Source organism: Trichoderma aggressivum (assembly GCF_033847375.1).
Source record: "Trichoderma aggressivum f. europaeum strain CBS 100526 chromosome Unknown scaffold_048, whole genome shotgun sequence".
In the NCBI taxonomy this organism is placed as follows: Eukaryota; Fungi; Ascomycota; class Sordariomycetes; order Hypocreales; family Hypocreaceae; genus Trichoderma; species Trichoderma aggressivum.
The window spans coordinates 145,627-165,829 of record NW_026946414.1 but is presented as its reverse complement, the minus strand read 5'-3'; the positions used below and the strand labels follow the sequence as shown (position 1 = coordinate 165,829).

Genomic DNA, 20,203 nt, shown 5'->3' with positions numbered 1-20,203 from the left:
GTGAGATGCTCCGGAGTTGGCGGCTCTCGGGCGACTCGGGCCCGTGTTTCCTAATTGGGACGAGTTGCTCATAACATGACGGCCCAGGACAACGCCGTTGTAGCATCCAAGTGATAGGGTCGAGTGAGTTCTGCGACCAAAAGGCACCGTATTATCAATTGACTGCCCAAGACCTCATAGTTGAAGCAAGTCATTCCAGTAGGTCCAATCGAGAGGTTCATCTTGTGTCCAATGGCCCATGAGTCCAGTCTGCGGAACCTCCACGCCCGCCACCTGCTCAGCTAAATCTTGTAGCTGCTCCCTTCCTGCTTGCAGAGTCTGAATAAACTTGGGTGCCTCTGCTTCGGGTCTTAGTCCCTCCTTGCGAGTTTTCCATGCTTGTAGGATCAAATCCGTCAGTGCGGCGGAGAACTTTTGATCCAAGGGGAGTTCCATTGACTGGTGGCTATACACGTCCTCGAGTAGGGTCCATGCAGTCTCAACCAGGTGGCCACTCGCCCTCCGTCGCAGCTCACTAATCATGTACACCAAGGCATCAACTTGTGTCCGACATACCATATGATCCACTAGGTTGGTTGAGAAGCTTGTGTTGCGCACTTCACGGTTCAATTCCAGCAGCCTGACGCTGCTTTCGAAGACGAGGTCTTGATCAGCTTGGGGCATGTATTTACCTCTTTGGGGCTGATTTCGGGGGTGTAGCATCGAAAATTGCTGGTTGTGAATTGTAAGGCCGGCTAGAGCAGCCGATAACTGGTGCAACGGTATGCTTGGATCGAGATGATCAAGGTATTTCTCCTGCAGCATACGACCTACCTCGCCCAGAACCTTTTTCTTCTTCATCACACTCTCAACACTGGTCGATGTGGTCAGCTGGGCTGCCTTTTCTCTCGGGTTCAGGCTGCCGGAAAAGTTGGAATACCTGCGCACGAAGCTCCAGAGGTCATATTTCATCAAACAGTAGACCATTTCTGTGGCTGCCGTGTGCTGAACAGCGGGAGGCTTCTCCATGCAGGGGTGCAGATCTGCATCGTTGACGTTCATCGGGAGGCGAGCATCGCCCAAATCATCGATTGTCGATAACAAACCCATGCCACGACGGACGCGGGAATTCAAGCCGCGGATGTACCACCACAAGCGGACGTGCATCTCCTGTTTGAAGAAGGGCATATGAGCGTCTTCGGCAGCACGGTGCAGACCCATTTTATGGGCGGTGCGCATGGCCAGTGCCACTGCTGTAGTTGAGAATTCGGACTGTGGATCGATCATCTTGAAGTAAGAATAAGAATTGATTAGATTGCATCTTCATTTCTTTCATTTGACGCATATTTTGGACTCACTATGACGAGAGTCAAAGCCTGTAGGACGTCCAGATCTCGCGTTGAGAACAGATTAGTGCAAGACAAGGCACTCAATGCGCCCGTGCGATATCGGTTCAAAAGCACCGACCTATTTTCCCCAAATGCTTGGAGGCATGTGGTCTAAAGCATACACCGCAAACATGGTGGCCTCTAGAGGCTTTGCGGTCGATTCCGCCGTCCAAGCTGCCCCAAGGATCTTCTCCTGAAGGGTAGGTGCGTGAATGATTTTGGTCAGTGGATTGACATTATCTGCAAAAGCCTGCCAGAGCCTGAAAACATGCTTGGGATCAGGATGCAACTCCAGCTGGCCCGGAGGTGTAGATACATGATGAAGAGTAAATATAGAGAGTGTAGCGGGGACCGTGTCAGTAGATGTAGGCTGCCTTTGTTCTACATCTTCATCAGGCTGCCTGAGATGCGAAATTGGCGGAGTTTTCAACTTTGATCGTTCTTAGCGGACGTGGATAACCGGGTACGTGTAGGGAAGAACGCACGATTTCAGGCAGCTCGGACCAAAGCCACGCTCCCCCGTCATTTCCCTCAAGCTCAAGCAGCACTTCTCGGCCTGAATCTTGTCCAGCTGATGGCAAAAGCTGCGTCTCAGCTGCTACAGCTGCCTCGACGGAGGACATGGATTCAGGGCTTGCTTGTGTCCGACTCCTGACGAGCTTCTCTTCCCACTGAGAGGGAATCCATGAATTGCCCAATCCTTCGAATGGAATTCCATGGCTGTCAAGGATAGATTCGAGCTCCTGGATTTTGGACAATAGATGACGCTGATTCAGGCGCCTTCGGTGTCTCTGCGACGGCATAGGGGCCCGATAGACGCATGCAGCCTTTGACCTGGAACAGCTTGAGCATGGCTTTAGCCTGTCGCATTTGATCTTGCGCCTGGCACAGGCTACACAGGAATGAGAAGTCTGGCTCTGGGGTGGCATTTCGAGGTCATTGCCGCGCTCTTGGGACTTGAAGTCGATAGATTAGCTGATGACGGGGTTTGAGTGGTGAAGCATGCTGAAAGTTATCTCGATTAGAGCTGTTGATGGATGAAATTGACAATTTGATATATTCTGGCTGACTTGGGTCGATGTTTGCGGCAAAATACTGTGCGAATGTGAACTCGAAGCTGGGTATTGTACGGAGCAATAGCCTCTAATAACTGCTTTTACAGAGTGCATGATAGAGGGGCCGTATCCCGCACTGTGTCTATACCGCCCCGGGATACGTGTACAAGACCCCGCCAGACCACTGTATCTCCGCCACTGAATCTAAGTTCTACTACGGTTCCATATACTTATCCATGGATCGTTTGTCTCTCTACCTTGCATGTACTCTTCTTCGATGCTGATAAGAAACAAAGTACAAGGACAATAACCCACTGTGGACGATTCTCAGAAAGAAATCTACATGTATGTATATGTATCTTGATAATCCCCGTTGCCTACCTAGTAATAAAAGAAAGAAAAGAAACCCAAATCAATGCAGCGTTGAAGCATCTGTGAATGCCGTGATGCCTTTAGCCTGTAGTATAAGTAGGTACGGGCATGTATTAATGGTGGCCCAGATCCCCCGTCTTTAAACATGCAGATCCAAGACATGTTTCAGCCTCTCTGTCCCATCACCTCCAATAAACTTCGCATTGCGCCGTATACTTTTATCGCCGAGACGTGTCCAGGTACTGCTACCTCGTTATGCAGGGATGAGTTGTTCACAAAGTACATGCACACGCATTTTACGAGACATGCTGCATCTCACCACCATCGTCCCGCCTCACACAAGTATCGCGACCTATCCAGGAAAGATACAGGACACATCCATGTAATCTACGTGACACGTCCAGACAGCCCAAGGCCGCCTCGCGGGCCTCCCGCATACTTTTTGAACAAATAAGCTCGAGGCTCAAGGCGCTTCCGTTTGCATATATTAGGTAGCCAAAACCCCGCTCGCTTGTGTGGTACGATGCAAACACGCCTTGCAGTGAAGCAGACAAGTAACTAACATTGTGATGGCTGGACAGTCAAAGGCTTCCTAGCGAGTGAATACTGCCATTCTTTTGTTTTCATCAACCCGGGAAGCCAACTAATATCAGTCAACATTTGGCCAAGGCTGGCAACATCTACACATAAACTTGAACAGTTGATGAGCCTTCAGCTTCCTGGAATAGCGATCACGTCTTCGTCATGGGCAACATCTTCGCCCCGGCCACTCCAGATCCTCCTCCGCCCCAACGGCCAGTCGAGTATCGCATCCCAGAATGGCATCCACCACCAGTTCGTCGACCGCCAGTAAATCGGCCACCAGTACGTCGGCCACCGGTGAATCGGCCACCGGCGAACCGACAGCCAGATTGGAATCAGTTCCTGGATCAAATGGAGCTGCAGCAAGAAGCGCTGGAACAAAGAGAGCGAGAAAGGGCGCTCGAAGAAATTAGAATGATGGAGCTGGCCGAGGAGGCCCTCATGCTACGACTAGCTGCGACACAACGACAACGACAACCACAGCCACAACCACAACCACAATTGCAACTACGCCCTAACCCGCAGCCTCGAGGCCAATGTCGATTCTTCGCATCAGGCCACTGCAAAAAGGGAGCTAGCTGTCGATTTTCTCATGACAGGAATACTACTCCCATCGCAGGGAATACTGCGGTAAGATGGCATCCATTCAGTGTTAAACCCCCAGTTATCATCCAAGTCACATGGGCTAACATGACGTCTTGTCATTGTTTCTTAGAATTCCTCCAACGACGACAACACATATGAGCTCGGGGGTGCGTGGGTAAAGTTCAACAATGGCGGCACAGTTTCCAAAGTTGTGTTTGCTTCAGACTACTCTGCCATCAATATTCGAAATCTTCCACACACCAGTTCCACCGCCTCTGTCAGGATAATGCTGGAGAATGTTGGCATACCAAGCTTGGGAGTTGACATACGTCTGGTAGCAGCACAGACTGGACAAGACCAATGCAATGCGGTTCTAAAAGCCGAAGATCCTTCCTTTGCTAGGACAGCCTGCGCCAAGCTGGCCACCTATACAACTCTCCCAAACATGAAGGTGGTTGCCGTGCCTCCAGTCATGCCGCACAGCCAGAGCCCTTACCAAATTGATTGTCGCAAAGTCCATTGTGCCTGGAGCCGGCCAACGCGTGAAGCTGGGCTGATCTTTGTGACCAAGGGTCCTGCGTTCAAATTGCAAAGAGAATCCAGGGTGGGCAGCTACAAGGTGCTTGGATCAAGAGTAACCGCGCACGTCCAACAGAGCCCGGATGGATGGATGGTGAAACTCACTGGATTGAGTGGCACGGTATCAGAGCAAGACATTATCAAGACAATCCCGGCGTCTGAACGGCCCCAAAAGGTTGAGCTTGGAGAGCTTGACTATGTTGCTGACCCGGAATTCGACACGACCATTATCAAGTCGATGCTGTTGGAATCTGGCCCTTTGGAGCGGTGGGAAGTGCCTACGAACTCAAAAGCCAAGCGCTTCAATGCGTATGGTGTTTTCTACGACGAATCATCTGCGAGAAACGCTGCGTCGTCGTTGAATAAGAAGCCCCTTTCATTCAGCAGGACGACGCAGCTTTCGGTGTCGGTGGTGGCATCAGCCAAGTTCAAAATTTTGGCCAAAATCTACGACATGGTGCGCCCACGAATTAACGCGCAGAAGCCAGCTTGGGATCGGCAGTACATTCGTTTTTCTGAATTCTCTTGCAAAGGACAATATCATCTCTTGAGGCTTGAGGGAGACAATCACCCAGGAGTGGTCAAAGCTAAAGAATGCATCGAGACGATTGTCAAGGGAGAAGTCGTTCGGATGGAGGGGAAAGATCTTCGATGTGGAAATTTCAGAAAAGACGGAACCGAATTTAAAAAGGTGCAGACGATAGAAAACACCTTCAAGGTGCTTATTATTCCCGACATACGCAGGTCACAATTCCGCGTCTTTGGCCGTGAAGCAGTACCGAAGGAGACTCTGGAGAGGATCACGAAATTGCTTCAAGATTGTGTATCCGAAAGCCATGTTATCGAGCTCAACGATGTTGATTTCAGGTGGGCGTCAAACGGAGGCTTTAGGTTTCTCAAATCTCAGCTTGGCGACGGAATCGCATTCTTCGACACCACGTCAAGGTTCAAACGAATCTTGATAAGGGGATCCAAAGCGGATTACAACAATGCCATGGCCATTGTCGCCACCAAAAAGATTATGCCGCGCGATGCAGACTCTGTCTCTGGGATGGAGTGTCCGACCTGTTTCTGCGAGCCCGACGAGCCGATCCGAATGTCTTGCGACCACGTCTATTGCAGCGACTGTTTTGTTCAGATGTGTGTCGCCGAGATGACGGCGGATAGGGAATTTCAGATTTGCTGCCCAAAGGCCGATGCCGCCGGGAAGATCTGTAAAAAGGTCTTCTCTCTCTCAGAGATTCAGGAGCATCTTCCTTCCGAAACCTTTGAGGATATACTCGCAAAGTCTTTTGAATCCTACATTACTCGCCATCCAGCCGACTTTAAATACTGCGAAACGCCCGACTGCGGCCAGGTATACCGGGTCACTTCTCATGGCTCCGAGCACCCCAATATTTTTACGTGTAAGAAGTGCTTGAAATCTACTTGCACGATCTGCCACACTTTCCATCCTGGCAAGCCGTGCTCTAAGGGCAATCCTTCTAGCGCACTTAGCAATAAGATGAAAGAACAACTCGGCATCAAAGGTTGTCCTAGATGCTCACGGTTGATCGAAAAGACTGAAGGATGCAACCATATGACGTGCAAGTGCGGAGCTCATGTTTGTTGGGTATGCCTTGCGTCTTTTGAGGAAGCTGAAGAGTGCTATGATCATATGAGAAGAGTTCATGGAGGGATAGGTATTTGATTGGGATCCGTTATTAAAACTATTGATGGAATGGGAGGGAACATTGCGGAAGATTGATATCTGGATTTGTCGAGCAACAGGAAGATTTTTCTGATTACGAACATTAGAGATTGGACATGTTCTGAAAGCATCATCTTGTGATAGTGATTGCCGTCTTAGACGGTCTCGTATGTCGTAGTTGCATGTTAGGTATAGTTGTTGAAGATGCCACACACTGTCACTTTTAACGCACACTGACACATTGATTGTCGAATCGGATGGGAGATGTAAGATATTGTGAAACACTTGCGACTAGTAAATTGCGTAAATGGCACACGAGCACATACAAGTTCACCTTTGGATTAACTGTCTGTTACTTTCCACCTTCTCGCGATCTGAAACTGGAGCCTCGAGGCTCCGTTAGAACCTCGCGATAAAGGATGCAGCTTCTGTTGGCAGCCACACATTTGTATCGCTGCCAATGTGTAGGCCATGATGAGCTAATGTCGGGGTATGATCGACATATGGAAGCTCTAGACGAAACCAAGTGGCCGTTGCGTACATGTCTGATGGTCATATGACGGCTATAAGCGAGTTTTGGGCCAGGATGTTTATACATCTTGAGTCGCTAACCATGGATTGGTTATCATGCAAGTATTATACACCAGGATATGATCATCGAGGTTCAGCTCACTGGACCTGACTCGCTCTTCATCTACCGAGACAGGGCATTCACTAGTGTTGCATCAACTTCTCCTAGAACGGGGTACATATGAGTCCGGGCAATGTCGATGGTGAGGCTTCTTGTTGATGCTGCAACGGAGATTTCTCGTTGCTTCAAAAGAGGTGCCGCTTGGAATTTGTACAAAGTACTCCTACGCTGTGAAGGAAGGCCTCGGCTGGATAAATTGCTTAGCAAGAACTTCTGTTCTGAGTGATACTCGGAAGGAGTTGCTCTCTTGGATGTAGCTGAAACGCCGGGTCTCATGAAGAGCTGCCCATCTTTACCTCCATAAGTTACAGTGTTGATAACGACTGCATCAATAGCTTCCATTATTCTGACAGGATGCGCGGACATATCATTGACTTTACGCCGAGGCTTGTCATAGGCGATATGGGCCATTAATTGAGTGGAATTTGAAATGTTTTGACATCTCCCCGGTTTCGGCTAGTAAGCCAAGGGCAGACTGTTGACACTGAGCCGCTCTGGATCCATCTTTCTCAAATTACCACCATCAGTTTTCTCAATTCATTTACGTCTTGTGACATAGTATTATGCCATTATTTGGCGAGCAGCGGATTGGTACAACCAAACTCTGACGAAAGATCTCGGGAATGTTTCCACAGCCAAGGGCGAGCCTCTCTCCCCTCTCTGCGGAACTGTTGCAAGTTTTCTCCCCCTCACGAACGTACAATAAGCATGTCTCTAGTTCTCTCATTAGAGGAATCCTGTTTTCATATGGTGAGGAGGTGTAGTAGGTTTTACTTGCTACAATCTCGGGTGGCGCTGCGGCGGTTTTAAGACTATTCGCTCTGGCATGTGTCATGTTTCGCCCGATGGGAGCGGCCCCTCGAAAGAGTGGAGGAGCACGAGCTTTGTTACGTTTTGATTGTGTTTCTTAGGGTTGGCCTCGGCCGACCGACGTGATGGGCCCTTGCTCGGAGCTTCAACTGGATATGGCAAACTTGGGTTGTCGGTTGTAAGGGCCGACCCAAACGGCTCCCTACCACGGCCGCCCACTTGGGCATATCTCCACCAGATTGACATCAAAGAATGGGCTGGCTCGAAAGTTTGAACGCAATTCTGCCTAGCTCTCTACCTTGTGCCCGTGAGCTTTTCTCTAGCACATACCAGCGTGCTAGGCGATTTGTACCCTCACGTTCTCGAAGCTCTTCACCTTTATACTAGATGATCGTCGTACTTGAATAACTTTTACCCCTCTCCATTCTTCCGGACGATAACTCCAATGGACATAGTTTAGGCGTAGTTTACGATATACCAATCCTTGTTTATCTTGGTAGCTTGGCTTCAACTGCTCTTCACGATCATGTGGCCTTCATCCACTGATTCAATCACCGCACGAAAGGGTCATATAAGGCTGGAACGCCCTGTCGGCCGAAGCCGTATTCCACTATGCTGAGGAATTGGTCACTAACAGTAGCCACAAACACCAATTGCCAGCCACTAACTTATTCTAGTGCCATTCAGCTGTGTTCAACATCCCTGCCATCCATGTGGTATGCGGTCCACCTGATGACTCGGCACTCTTTTCATTGATATCCCATACGAAATCCCAACCAAAATGATAGAATCTCCGGACAGGTTTACCACTAAGAGACTAAATGAGGGCCTGTGGCAGATATATACATGTGGAGTTGACCCCTAGCGCAGCCGAGTCGAGCAGATTCTTGTCATCTAGCGTGTGGGATCAGAGCTACAAGAGCGCAAGTCTAGTTGCTTGCCATATGCCGGTATGAGTGTCAGGGGCGCTTCTAATAAGGCCACCTGCTACATGAATCTAACCAAGAGCTTCACGATCGTCACCGAATTAGGTCATGTGGGATCTCGCATAGCAAGTTCCGCTTCCAGAGAAGAACATGCACTCCACACTTCTATCGGATAATTGAGATTCGTTAAAGGGTTTGTCCGTCGGAAGCCCACAAGTACATGTAGTTAGCCACCGCTTACCGATTGCCGGCTTAAGTATGCAAAATTACTGACCTTATGTCTCAACCTCTGGGCTTCCTTCTTCAATTCTTATTGAATTTATTCTTTTTTCTTTTGTTGTATTGTTGCGTTGTTTTACGAGACGAAGATGGCCTCGACTTCGGATATCCAAGTGGCATCTGTGGCTGCTGGATTTACCATTGGCTTCGGGTTTTTAACGGTCTGGAAGGCAATTCAATTCAGCACTCTGAGAAATCGACTACCATGGAAGAGCCAACACATTTATATGGTCTGGGGAGAGATAATTGCCAATCTCAGCATCGGCATCATAGGATGGGGTTTTCTTGATCGCCTTATAGGACCAACGTAAGCATCTACACGCCCCATTGGACTAAAGGAAGCGGAAAAGCCAAGGAGAAGGGTCTCTGTCACTTATACTGGATTACGAATGCCGGCTTTTCTAACCATCATCTCATTAGGATACCCGTTCTGTTCTTCTTCTTGTTTCTATGGGTATTTGAGACTCAGCTGCTTATGCAGATCATCGTGAATCGAATTGCTATTATCGCCGAAGATAGAAGCACTATATTCAGATTGAAACGGGGTACGGCAGCCATTATTACCTAAATAAATATAGCGGTCTTCTGTATCTGGATCCCAGCCCATACTGCTCCTCCAGTTAGCGATCTGTGAGTTTTGGACTCGGCCTCCATCCTGTCATGTTGATATCTGACAACAATTATGACGATAAATATGTGCGAATTAACGAAATTTGGGACCGCATTTCGAAAATCCTTATTCTACTTGTCGATGCTGGCCTGAACTACTGATTTCTACGTACCGTCAAGAGACGCCTCGTCATGCAACACGGCCTCAGCAAGTATGCTCCTCTGGTTAGCTTCAATGCTAAGCTGATGGTAGTGTCTATCCTCATGGATGTAAGCTTTCCAAACCGAAAGAACTAGAGTCTCGATGCATAACTTCTGTATACTCAGGCCATGCTTATCGGTCTCATATCATTGCCAAATCAAGTTGTCTATATACAGTTTCACCCCGTCACTTACATGGTCAAATTGAACATTGAGATGTCCATCACGAAATTGTCAAAGGGAGAAAACGCCGACACGCAAATGCCATCCACGTCCGATCACAGAACACAAGCGCGGGAGGAAGAAGAAGAGCACAATCACCAGTCACAGAATTACAAGCTACAATCTGTCAACAGAACCAAGCCTACCGGAGAAGACCTCTCGTCCATTGACGACGATATGGGTCAATTTGATGAAACAACAGCTGCTAGTACTCGCGGTATCCTCGACTGAGGTTTTAAGTGGAATAAGTCATTAGTTCGCGGATTTCGCGCAATTCCAGGATAGGCAACAATAGGGCAGACCCGGGCTCAGACGACGAGCTCCCGCTGTCATATCCGGTCCGGTGACTAAATCAAGGCGTCGGGGAGTGTTAAAATTGGTGTGTTTGTTTATAACGAGCTTGCTGTACCTCAACGATGTAGCAGTAAAGATCAGGATACCCATGGGATGATAAATCTTGACCCGGTTTAGGGATTCGGAGAATAAAGCGTTGAGTTATGGCTATTTCGGCCCATTTAATGACCGTCTGACACAGGTATATGCCTACATTAATAGCTCAAGTATGAGCTTATAATTTCTGCCGTGGAACCGTGAACTATGATATTTGGGGTATAGTTAATAATTCTTTATCATCACAACTCAAAAGCCTCTCCTTCCGTCAAACAATACTGAGTAATTGAATTGGTCGAAGCCTTCATGAGGAGTTGAGTGTATAACCAACTCTCTCACTATATAATCTCATAAGCATTAACATAGTTGATTTAATGTGTTTTCTTAACCTCTTGTTTATACGTCTCCATTACGTCGCCCTCGAGAAATTCTGCATCGCTCTTTTCCCAGGGATGGTCCACCTCCACCTTTCGAATAAGTTCCTCATACTTCTTATTCCTAGGCGTAATGCGATAAGAGAATTTTTTAGGGTGAGAAATAAGACCTGGAGTTTGCTTGCATTCCACGTCAATTTCCTTTCCATTCTTATCCAGGCCCTTTGCAATTGTGAAAGCTGAAAGCAATCGCACGACGGTAATGTAGATGCTCTCAGTCGCAAGGTACCTGCCAGGGCACACCCTACGACCATATCCAAAGGCCTCGTCGCCAGGATCAGGCTCATTCCGTGGCTCCATAAACCGCTCGGGATCAAAGACTAGCGGGTCTCGGTATACCTCAGGGTCGTGCGAAAACCACCATATGGATGGAAGTATAAAGGAGCCTTTTGGAATACGGTAACCTCTGAAGGAGATTTCTTCTTCCGCTCTATGAGCTGTGCCAATTGGTACAATCGAAAAGTATCGAAGCGCTTCCTTAGCTACAGCAGTAGTATAGGGCAAATTCTCTTGGTCTTCGTAGCCAGGCAGGCGATCAGAGCCAACCACGCGGTCAATCTCTTCCTGGGCTTTTTTCTGGACTTCGGGGAATAGAATCATAGCTAAAGTAAACGCCATAAATGTAGAAACCGTGGTGTCTGCGCCTCCGCCATACATATCGGTTGCTGTGAGTGCAATGTTGGAAGAGTCTTCTTCGCTTACTCCTGTACCATCTCCATGACCATGAGCTTTAATGTGCTCAGAAACGTATGACGTCTGTTGATAAATGCCATTTTCCATTTGTTTTTGGACGAAGTCATAAGGCGTCTTGGTAACGGCGTCATTGATGCTTTTCCATTTCCGCGCAGTCTTCTTGAAACCTGTTCCAGGAAACCAATCAGGAAGATGTCTGATGGCAGGGACAAAGTCGGTCGCCCAATACAGAGGTAAAAAGGCACTCGACAGGTTCGTCATGACGTCTTGCATAAGTTTAATGAGAGGATCTTGAGTAAGTGGCTCTATGACATAGCCATATGTGATCCTCAGCATAATTGCAGATGCTTCGCTAGTTGATGGTCAGCGGTTAAGATGATTTTTGAGAGAACAAGTGGCTGAAAAGCCGAAAGAGTACAGCTTTTCATCTTCGACTAACGTTTTAATATGCTCAAAGAAATTCTTAGGATCATTCATAGTTCTCAGTAAGAGGCGTTTTGATTCTATGTCTTGAACATCATTGAACCGCGACGCAAGAATCTTAGTCCCTAGTTGCTGGTGAATGAATTTGCGGTGTTGACGATATAGGTCGGTATATTGCATTGTAGGCATAAATCCACCATAGCCGCACATTTCAGCGCCGAAAAAGAAAACTGGTCTGCCAGAAGTCTTCAGTGAAGACTTCTCCAAGAGCTCAATAACGGCTGCCTTGTCGTGAAGGATAACCATTGTTTGGCCTAGCACGGTAACAGAGCTAACAGGGCCATATTTCTCCTTGAAAGTAAGCCAGTGCTCGAATTCTGGCACTCCTGGAGGTGGAAGGTCGTTGATGTTGCCGACAAGTGGAAGAGGCTTGGGACCAGGGGGGAGTGGAAGAAGATCTTGCTTCTTGCGGAAGAAGAAGCGATAAACAATAAACACCAAGACGATGCTAATCTGGGTCAAAATGAGTTTCGACATCTTGAGCCTTTTTAACAGGGATAAAGATGAAGCAAAAATGGCTACCCTTTTTCAAGGGTTCGTGACTTGACCAGGAACATCTTCCATGACTGAGCAGAACCAGTTATATCTATATACATATACACGTACATGTAGGGCTGCGGACGCGGGAAGCGAAGCCAGGCTTCCCTTTTACACAACCCCACAATGTTGGCCCTAATATCGTTTACTTGATACTAATTATCTGATTAAGTAAGTGATCCGCCGTTCATCACGACCTAGTGTGATCGTGGACTTTTGGTGACGGCAATGAACCCCCGCACATTGATTCCAAACACTACAGTATCCGCCGTGAGCGACATAATCTGGGTCATGGACATATTTCCATTCAGAGAAAACATGCTACCTGATACGTGTATTCGATATGACTCGTTACAAACTAGATGAAGAGTCTTGCTGGCTCTCAGGTGGTTCACATTATTGGCTCCTCGGAGATATAATTCCTGCATGACATTTGCCCTGTACGAAACATTCAGTATTCAGCATATTCTGTTTGCGTATTAGCCCCAGGAGATTTTATTTTAGTTGTCCCAGGATTTAACCGCCAGTCTCGGGCGGGAAATTCCACAGAGTCGGCATAAAGATCGGTCAATTTAGCGCCAGAGATGGAACCTGTTGCACCTATTGCATGTATGGTGGGAGGCCACCTCCTGCAACCACTCGCTTTCATGTGACAGAATAACATGGCTATATCCAATAGCTATTGACTCTTCATCCTACAGTTGGTCACTAAAAGCAGAACTAACAGGTTAGTACTGGAGTTGCTCTGACAATCAACGGCTTTGCACTCCTAAACGAGGCAGTGGATACCCCGAACAACTCAAGCCATGGTGGCAGTAGTTCTGAGTAGAGAGTGGAGTATTTCGTACGGCAAGGCGAATGACAATGCTCCGTTTAACAACTGCGCCCGCCGAGTCGCCTAGTCTGAAGACCATGCCCTGTTTATTTACCCTATCTCTTGATTAATCACGACTCGCATCCGTTTGCCTCTTACGTTCTTAGAGTTCTCTTGTGCAGTTTTTATTGAGAAAGCCTGCTTTACAGGGTATAACGGCTCTATCAATAGAAGAGGGCTGCCTCGGACGAATGGAACAAATGGAGTGCTAAACTGGCATGAATATGAGAAAGACTACCACATTTGTACTGTAGGTGTCCCAGACTAGAATACATTACGACCAATGCTCTTATTTACTCTACAGTACAGACATGGCTTGGTTAAACTATTCTTTAATCCTAGATAGTGCTATTTCATCGTTTGTCCTAGCAGTTGCAAGCAGTTACTGAGATATATTACAATAAAAGCGACACTTTGCAACGTCTTATAACTTATGAATCACTACACTACAACGTGTGCGTTAATATCTAATTCAGATGTCAAGCTTTGCAAGCACTTCCTCCTTCACTTAGCCACTGGAGCTTGCCATATTCGTTTCACTTTTTACGTATTCAGCTTGATACCTCTGTGTCTTTCCCTGATATGTTAGAAGTTGTTACTGTATCTCTCACAACGGCTTAGACCTTGTCATTGTTGTATCACGATAATCACTAGCGGGTAAACCGGCAAGGGACACCAATCAACTCACCATACCCCCAAAGATTGTCTCCAACGGCACCACCAAGTCCAGTCTATCAATCTCAAAACGTACGAGCATGCAAGAAGAATATATTCCTACTGTATTGTTGAAATGTATGTCAATTGGCCTTAGTCTATTGCTCTAGCCTACTGGGAAGGACCGCTCTACTTATGGCTGTGGCCCGGACTGACCCCTGGCTAACCAAGTACCGCTACTTCTACTAAGTCGGTGCCCCTATTTTCAACATGTATGTTTTTATTACATATAAAAGTACGTATTATAATTGCTGCCCCGACAACTAAGCCCTCTCACCACTATGAATGGAAATAGATCTTTTCATCTTTAGATATTGTACATAAATTTCCACCAAAAGAAGCCCATAGTCAATGTGCCTCAAATCTCCAATTTTTATAGCCTCCTCTTGAGTAACAAAGAACCTAAATAGCATATGTTGTTTAACCTGCATGTCGGTCTCCCTGATCATATAGCTTTCGAACGCTCCCGTTATGGTAGTAAGCACATCTAAGGTTGAACACCAATGCAGACCATTCTAGACTGAAAGCTGTGACCTCGCCGCCAAAATCCTGCCATACACTAACAACAACCTCTTTTCGAGAAGCTCGCACAGAGAAATCTGTAGGACAGTATGTACAACTGCTGCAGACTTCAGTATGTAGTGATCTGAAGGCCCTCTCAATGCATACTGGTAGTACATGCCTAGGATCAATAACGACCACTCCGTTTCTTGTAGCTTGAGTATCTGGAGACATGTGGCCTGCGTAGGACCCAGCTAGGTTATCTGTGGGAGAATGAGCTTCCCGATGAGGACAGATTGATATGTATCCCATAGATTGCATTGATATTGGGCTTTTGGCTGCGTGATAATGCCAAACAGTATGAAGAAGGTATCGTCCATTTACAACCTTTGGATACACCGAATATTTTCTCTTAACCTTGTTGGTATTCAAGCCGGTTGGTCTGAGATATGTGTGATATGGTGCAATGAGACTCTTGAGGTAGTTTTCATACTTTGGCTCCATCTTGGTCAGTCGAGTGTACTTGAGTGTAAGTTGAAGATGTCTGTGGACTAGACGGAACCCAAAATGCCCATGGTATTCTGATCCCTGTGAGTCACATGAAATGTACAAAGAATCTGCCACTATATCTAAAACATTGATCCGATGAAGCTTGATGCATCCGGTACAGACCCACTGATCGGGTAGTGACCGAGCGCGAAGATTGAGATATAGCAATCGTCCTTTTGATGTGCCTGGGCGATATTTCTGAGCAGGGAGATTGTTATGTGCAACAGCCTGAAATCTGCGGCAAGTTTGGCTTATAAGCATCTGGCTATGTTGAGGGAGATGGTCCAATATCGCTATGAGTAGCTCATTCGGTAATTCGAGAATCGCGCAACGTTTGGGTGTGGTATCGAGAGGCTCCGGGTTCTCGAGAGGCTCCAGGTTTTCGAGAGGCTCCGGGTTTTCAAGAGGCTCCGGGTTTGAGGGGCGATAGTCTAACTGAACAAAGGAAACCAAGCATTGGTAAATATCACGAATGAACCCCATGCTGGAAGTGTTTTCTCAGCGCCCCAAGGCAAATGGATGTATTATAGCTGGGGATAGAAAACGAAGATGCCGAAAGATGAATAAACCCCATCAGCTGCGTTATATATAAACTCGGAATTTTTCATGGCATAGATACCCAAGATATGAAAAATCATATACTTTAGCTAGAAACTTTCGTGTAGACATCCTAGTGCAAGACAATGTTTATGGCTGCCTTTAACCTTTTTTATCGCTGCTTCAGTGATGTGATATCGATAAACTCGGCGCGGAAACTTTTTTAAGTATATGGGTTTTTGAACCATGACTCTATTGCGCATTTAAGTTTGCAGTATAATTTTGTAGGTTTGGGTCCTTATTTATTCAGTGATTTTTTACGTGTATCGAGTGTCTCCTTGTGCTATTTTGAGCGGGATCGTGCAAGGTGACAATACATAGATGAAGAAGCTTTACTAAAGTTGCAAAATGATATCGTTATGTTGATACAAACAAAATATGTCACTCAATGTAATGGAAACCCACGACTAGCACGCCTATGCTGTAGCGATTAGGCTCGGCGCCTTCGACTGAAGTATATTTCGCTTCAGAGTGTGTTCAGAAGCAGCGACGGCTATTATGAGGTGATACGGAGCCTTCATCCCTCTTTTCAAAGACTGGATATAGCAGGAAAATGGAGCCCCATAAAGCTGTATGCTGAATTATTGAGTGGTAGTTGCCGGGAGTTGATCCAGTGGCCCCAACCTATACCAGCAAGAATGCCCATCTTTCTCGCACTTACCCATCCATTCGCAAAGTCTCTTTGTGGGTTATGCCGTCCTTTTCTCCCCATCTAAGTTTAAGAAGTGAGGCGTATCTGGCGGTGCGAGCTTATCGGACGGCTTGAGTGCACCCTGTGATATGATTTGACTTTCTTTCTGTGTTGTAAATCTTGGGAAGACGAGCAAGTTCGCCGTGTCTTAAGATTTGCTAGCGTTCAAAGCTTGCAGCAGCCTATCTACCTGAAAAGATATCATTCCAAGTTATAACCTGTGCAGCGTATTTTGCGCCTTGTTTTATACTTCATGGTTAGTTAGACGCGGCATTGTATTACTCAGGTAATTAATGCGGGAGGCATAGAGCTATGGGATTTGTTCGACGTATGAACTTGGACACGCATCCTATAATACAGAGAGGTACCTATACGCTGCTATTGTTCTTGGGAACTGCGAAGATGCCTATTTCTACAGAAATGTATCGTTGATAGAGATACGGGGAACCCAGTTGCTTAGCATACAGCTGAGGAGCCTCCACGATGCTAAGCTGGAGGCACATATCAGCTGAGTGACACAACGCCGTGATCTAACCAAGACTGGCATCAATCTGTATGTCGCCTGGCGAAGGAAAATGCTAAACTGTACGGCGCGGGTGGTGTAGATCTGGTGAATTTCGATTTGCTTACCCCGCTGATGGAGATGCCCGGAGCAGTGTTAACGTACTCCTTGGTGTAAAATGAGAGAGGTTGAACAAACAATTACTATTACGGAACCGAGAGACACTGATTTATATCCTTGGTGTAGACAAGATGACTAACGCGGAAAGGAGTGAAAATGGCTCGCCGAAGAGCAATGATATTGATGTCAAAAGACTCACCACAAGGCCTCAACAGGCGGGAGGAGTTTCTCAACAAGAGAGTGGCGCCAAAGCAAACCCAACTACATTGCAGGATGCTCATAATTTAGACAAGAAATCCCATTCGCCTCAAAATATATAAAAAGAATCGGTTTCGGAATTTCCATCGCCTGTTGCTGGCTCGTATGATGATGAGTTGAAGCTTGGTACTGTTCCTTGATCAATTTTCAAAACCATCATCAACAGAGTACGAAAGCAGCCTGAAACCTATAAAAGGAAGTAAGGCAGCAATTTATGCGTCCCTGGGCTTCTTCTTATACTCGTATTAACTTTCAAGATTAGAGCAAAATATTAATTTGGAAAAACTCGTAGAGATAGAATAGACGGAACTATCTGTGAAGTAGAAGGCCCTTCGGGCCTAGTGGTGATCAAAACAATCGCCAAAAAAGTGGCATCCTCGGCAGATAAAGAAGCGAGTAGCAAATAACGCTCTACGGCGATTGAACCACCCTCACATAATCCAACTAGTCGACTGGTTTGAATCACGAGCAAGTTTGATGATGTTGGTGCAACTCTTTATCAATCGCTAACATTTCCCCTTAGGATAACTACTACATAGTGACGCAAAATACCGATGGGGGCAGTCTTTTTGATCGTGCAATAGATCTAATTAAATTTCAAGAGAGAGAGGCGACAGTCATTGTACTTCAGGTCCTGAGCGTCGTTGCCTATCTACATAGCAATTCCATCATCCACCGAGGCGAACTACACACTTAGGCCCAACGCATATATACTCATCGCTAATACCGAATAGATATAAAGCCCGAGAACATAGTCTATGTCTCGAAAGCTTTGGATTCGCCCGTTTTATTGACTGGCTTCGGTCTATCAGCCATACAAAGTTCTGCAGATGAGGTCTTCTACGACTTTGTTGGATCATTTGGATATGCTGCCCCAGAAGTAGTACAAAAGGTCGGACATGGTCGAGCCGCCGACATTTGGTCCGTTGGTGTTGTCACATATGTACTATTATGTGGCTACACACCCCTCCGGAGTACTAATATCCAGGACTTTCTCGAGGAATGTACTCAAGAGTATCTAATTTTCCATGAAAAGTTCTGGAAGAATATTGGTCAAGATGCCAAAGACTTTATTTCCAGCCTGATGAATCTGGCCCCTGAAAAACGACCCACCTATCAGTATTTCCAATTAGTTATTGTTCCTCTCCATCAGAAGAATTGACTGTCCACTTCTAACACTGCATTGACTTACAATCTTGAAAAGAATGCGCTCGCACACCCATGGGTCGATGTCAGGCCTTCAGAGGCGTCAAGGATGAATACGGTTGAGGAATAATTTCTACCCCCGCCATGTAAATAACACTTCGAGCAAACAAACGGACGGGAATTATTAAAAACTAAAAAACTGAATTAGAGACGAAATGATTCAGATAACAGTAAAATTTTATCGCGATTAGGTACTGAAGTGCTACCTCAACTAATGTAGTGCTCCCAAGAGGACAAATACTGACATGCAGGTACTGTACTGAGATGTAGTAACAAGCTGATTGGAAATTGTCTGGAACGACATCACATCTGTAAATGTACATCGTCAATACCTGGCAGCAGACCTCTGGTTTCAATAAAGGCAGAAGTAAGTAATGACTACTAACACGCAAGCACTACAGCCATTATGGGTCAACGCCACAAAGACGTTGGTGCACCAAAATCCCACATCCACAGATAGTTAGCCTTTAGCCTGTTGTGAGGATCCGGCCTTGGCCAGCACGGATAAGAATCCGACGTAGAAATGCTAAAGGTATTTTGCTTATAATTTGTCTATTACATATAAACTGGCACAGAACAGGTGATCAGAAAGACTTCCGCCAATCATACGTCCATGCCTGATTGTATTCTCCCGTGGTTTCTTTTACACTCACAATGCCGCTAACAACTCACTTTACCCTCAATACTGGATCCAAGATCCCCGCAGTCGGCTTTGGAACTTGGCAGGCTCGCCCAGGTCAGGTTGAGCATGCGGTTGAAACAGCCCTTCGAGCTGGTTATCGCCACATAGATTGTGCCGCGATATACCGCAATGAAGTCGAAGTAGGACAAGGCATTCGTGCTAGCGGAGTGCCTAGAGAGGATATTTTCATTACTGGAAAGCTCTGGAACACAAAACACGCGCCTGAAGATGTTCAAAGCGCATTGAACAAGACCCTGAAGGACCTTGGGACAGATTACCTAGATTTGTTCTTGATGCATTGGCCGGTGTAAGTTTTGATATTAATTATATAACAACTGTTTTGTTTGGTTTACTTATCGACGCATTCTAGAGCTTTCAAATCTGGAGATGATTGGTTTCCATTGGATCATGATGGTGTTCAGCTCTCGGACATTGATCCAGCGGCGACATATTCAGCCATGGAAAGCCTACTGCAAACAGAAAAAGTTCGAGCCATTGGTGTTTCCAATTTCACCATTAAGCGTCTCGAAGATCTGATGAGCAGAACAAAAATAATCCCAGCGGTCAATCAGATTGAGGCACACCCTTATCTCCAGCAGCGCCAGTTGTTTGACTTCTGCCAGTCCAAGGGTATTCTCATCGAGGCCTACTCTCCTCTCGGAAACAACCAGACAGGAGAGGCTCGAACAGTAGACGATCCACTGGTTGCGGATTTGGCCCAAGAACTGGGCTGGGATATCGGGCAAGTTCTCTACTCCTGGGGTGTACAACGCGGAACGGTTGTGTTACCTAAAAGCATCACACCAGGTCGAATTGCGACCAATTTGCAGGTCAAAGAATTGCCTCAGAACGCTTTCGAGAAGCTAAACGGACTTGAGAGAAACAAGCGATATAACTGGCAGTCATTATGGGGCTTTGACATCTTTCAAGAACTTGGACAGGATGAGGTTGTACGCATTGCTAGAGAGGCAGGACCCGAAAACCTGAAGAAGTTTGCAAAATAG

General features: G+C 46.5%; 5 protein-coding genes across 5 annotated transcripts; 3 read left to right on the top strand and 2 right to left on the bottom strand.

The window, feature by feature from the left end:
- Nucleotides 1-174: 174 nt before the first annotated feature.
- Triagg1_9051 (uncharacterized protein) lies at nt 175-2,237 on the bottom strand (the record flags this gene model as incomplete). The annotated part of the gene is made up of 5 exons (XM_062903966.1): nt 175-1,266; nt 1,338-1,446; nt 1,490-1,797; nt 1,853-2,087; nt 2,134-2,237. 5 exons carry the CDS (start codon nt 2,235-2,237, stop codon nt 175-177), a joined length of 1,848 nt encoding a protein of 615 aa, XP_062751995.1.
- A 1,301-nt stretch (nt 2,238-3,538) lies between these two features.
- Nucleotides 3,539-6,013, top strand: Triagg1_9050 (uncharacterized protein; the record flags this gene model as incomplete). The annotated part of the gene is made up of 3 exons (XM_062903965.1): nt 3,539-4,006; nt 4,092-5,946; nt 6,003-6,013. 3 exons carry the CDS (start codon nt 3,539-3,541, stop codon nt 6,011-6,013), a joined length of 2,334 nt encoding a protein of 777 aa, XP_062751994.1.
- A 3,724-nt stretch (nt 6,014-9,737) lies between these two features.
- Triagg1_9049 (uncharacterized protein) lies at nt 9,738-10,199 on the top strand (the record flags this gene model as incomplete). Its single annotated transcript, XM_062903964.1, has 2 exons — nt 9,738-9,815; nt 9,873-10,199. The coding sequence occupies 2 exons, from the start codon at nt 9,738-9,740 to the stop codon at nt 10,197-10,199; spliced, it is 405 nt and encodes a 134-aa protein (XP_062751993.1).
- A 530-nt stretch (nt 10,200-10,729) lies between these two features.
- On the bottom strand, nt 10,730-12,445 carry Triagg1_9048 (uncharacterized protein; the record flags this gene model as incomplete). The annotated part of the gene is made up of 2 exons (XM_062903963.1): nt 10,730-11,837; nt 11,925-12,445. 2 exons carry the CDS (start codon nt 12,443-12,445, stop codon nt 10,730-10,732), a joined length of 1,629 nt encoding a protein of 542 aa, XP_062751992.1.
- Nucleotides 12,446-19,171: 6,726 nt separating this feature from the next.
- Nucleotides 19,172-20,203, top strand: Triagg1_9047 (uncharacterized protein; the record flags this gene model as incomplete). The annotated part of the gene is made up of 2 exons (XM_062903962.1): nt 19,172-19,506; nt 19,570-20,203. 2 exons carry the CDS (start codon nt 19,172-19,174, stop codon nt 20,201-20,203), a joined length of 969 nt encoding a protein of 322 aa, XP_062751991.1.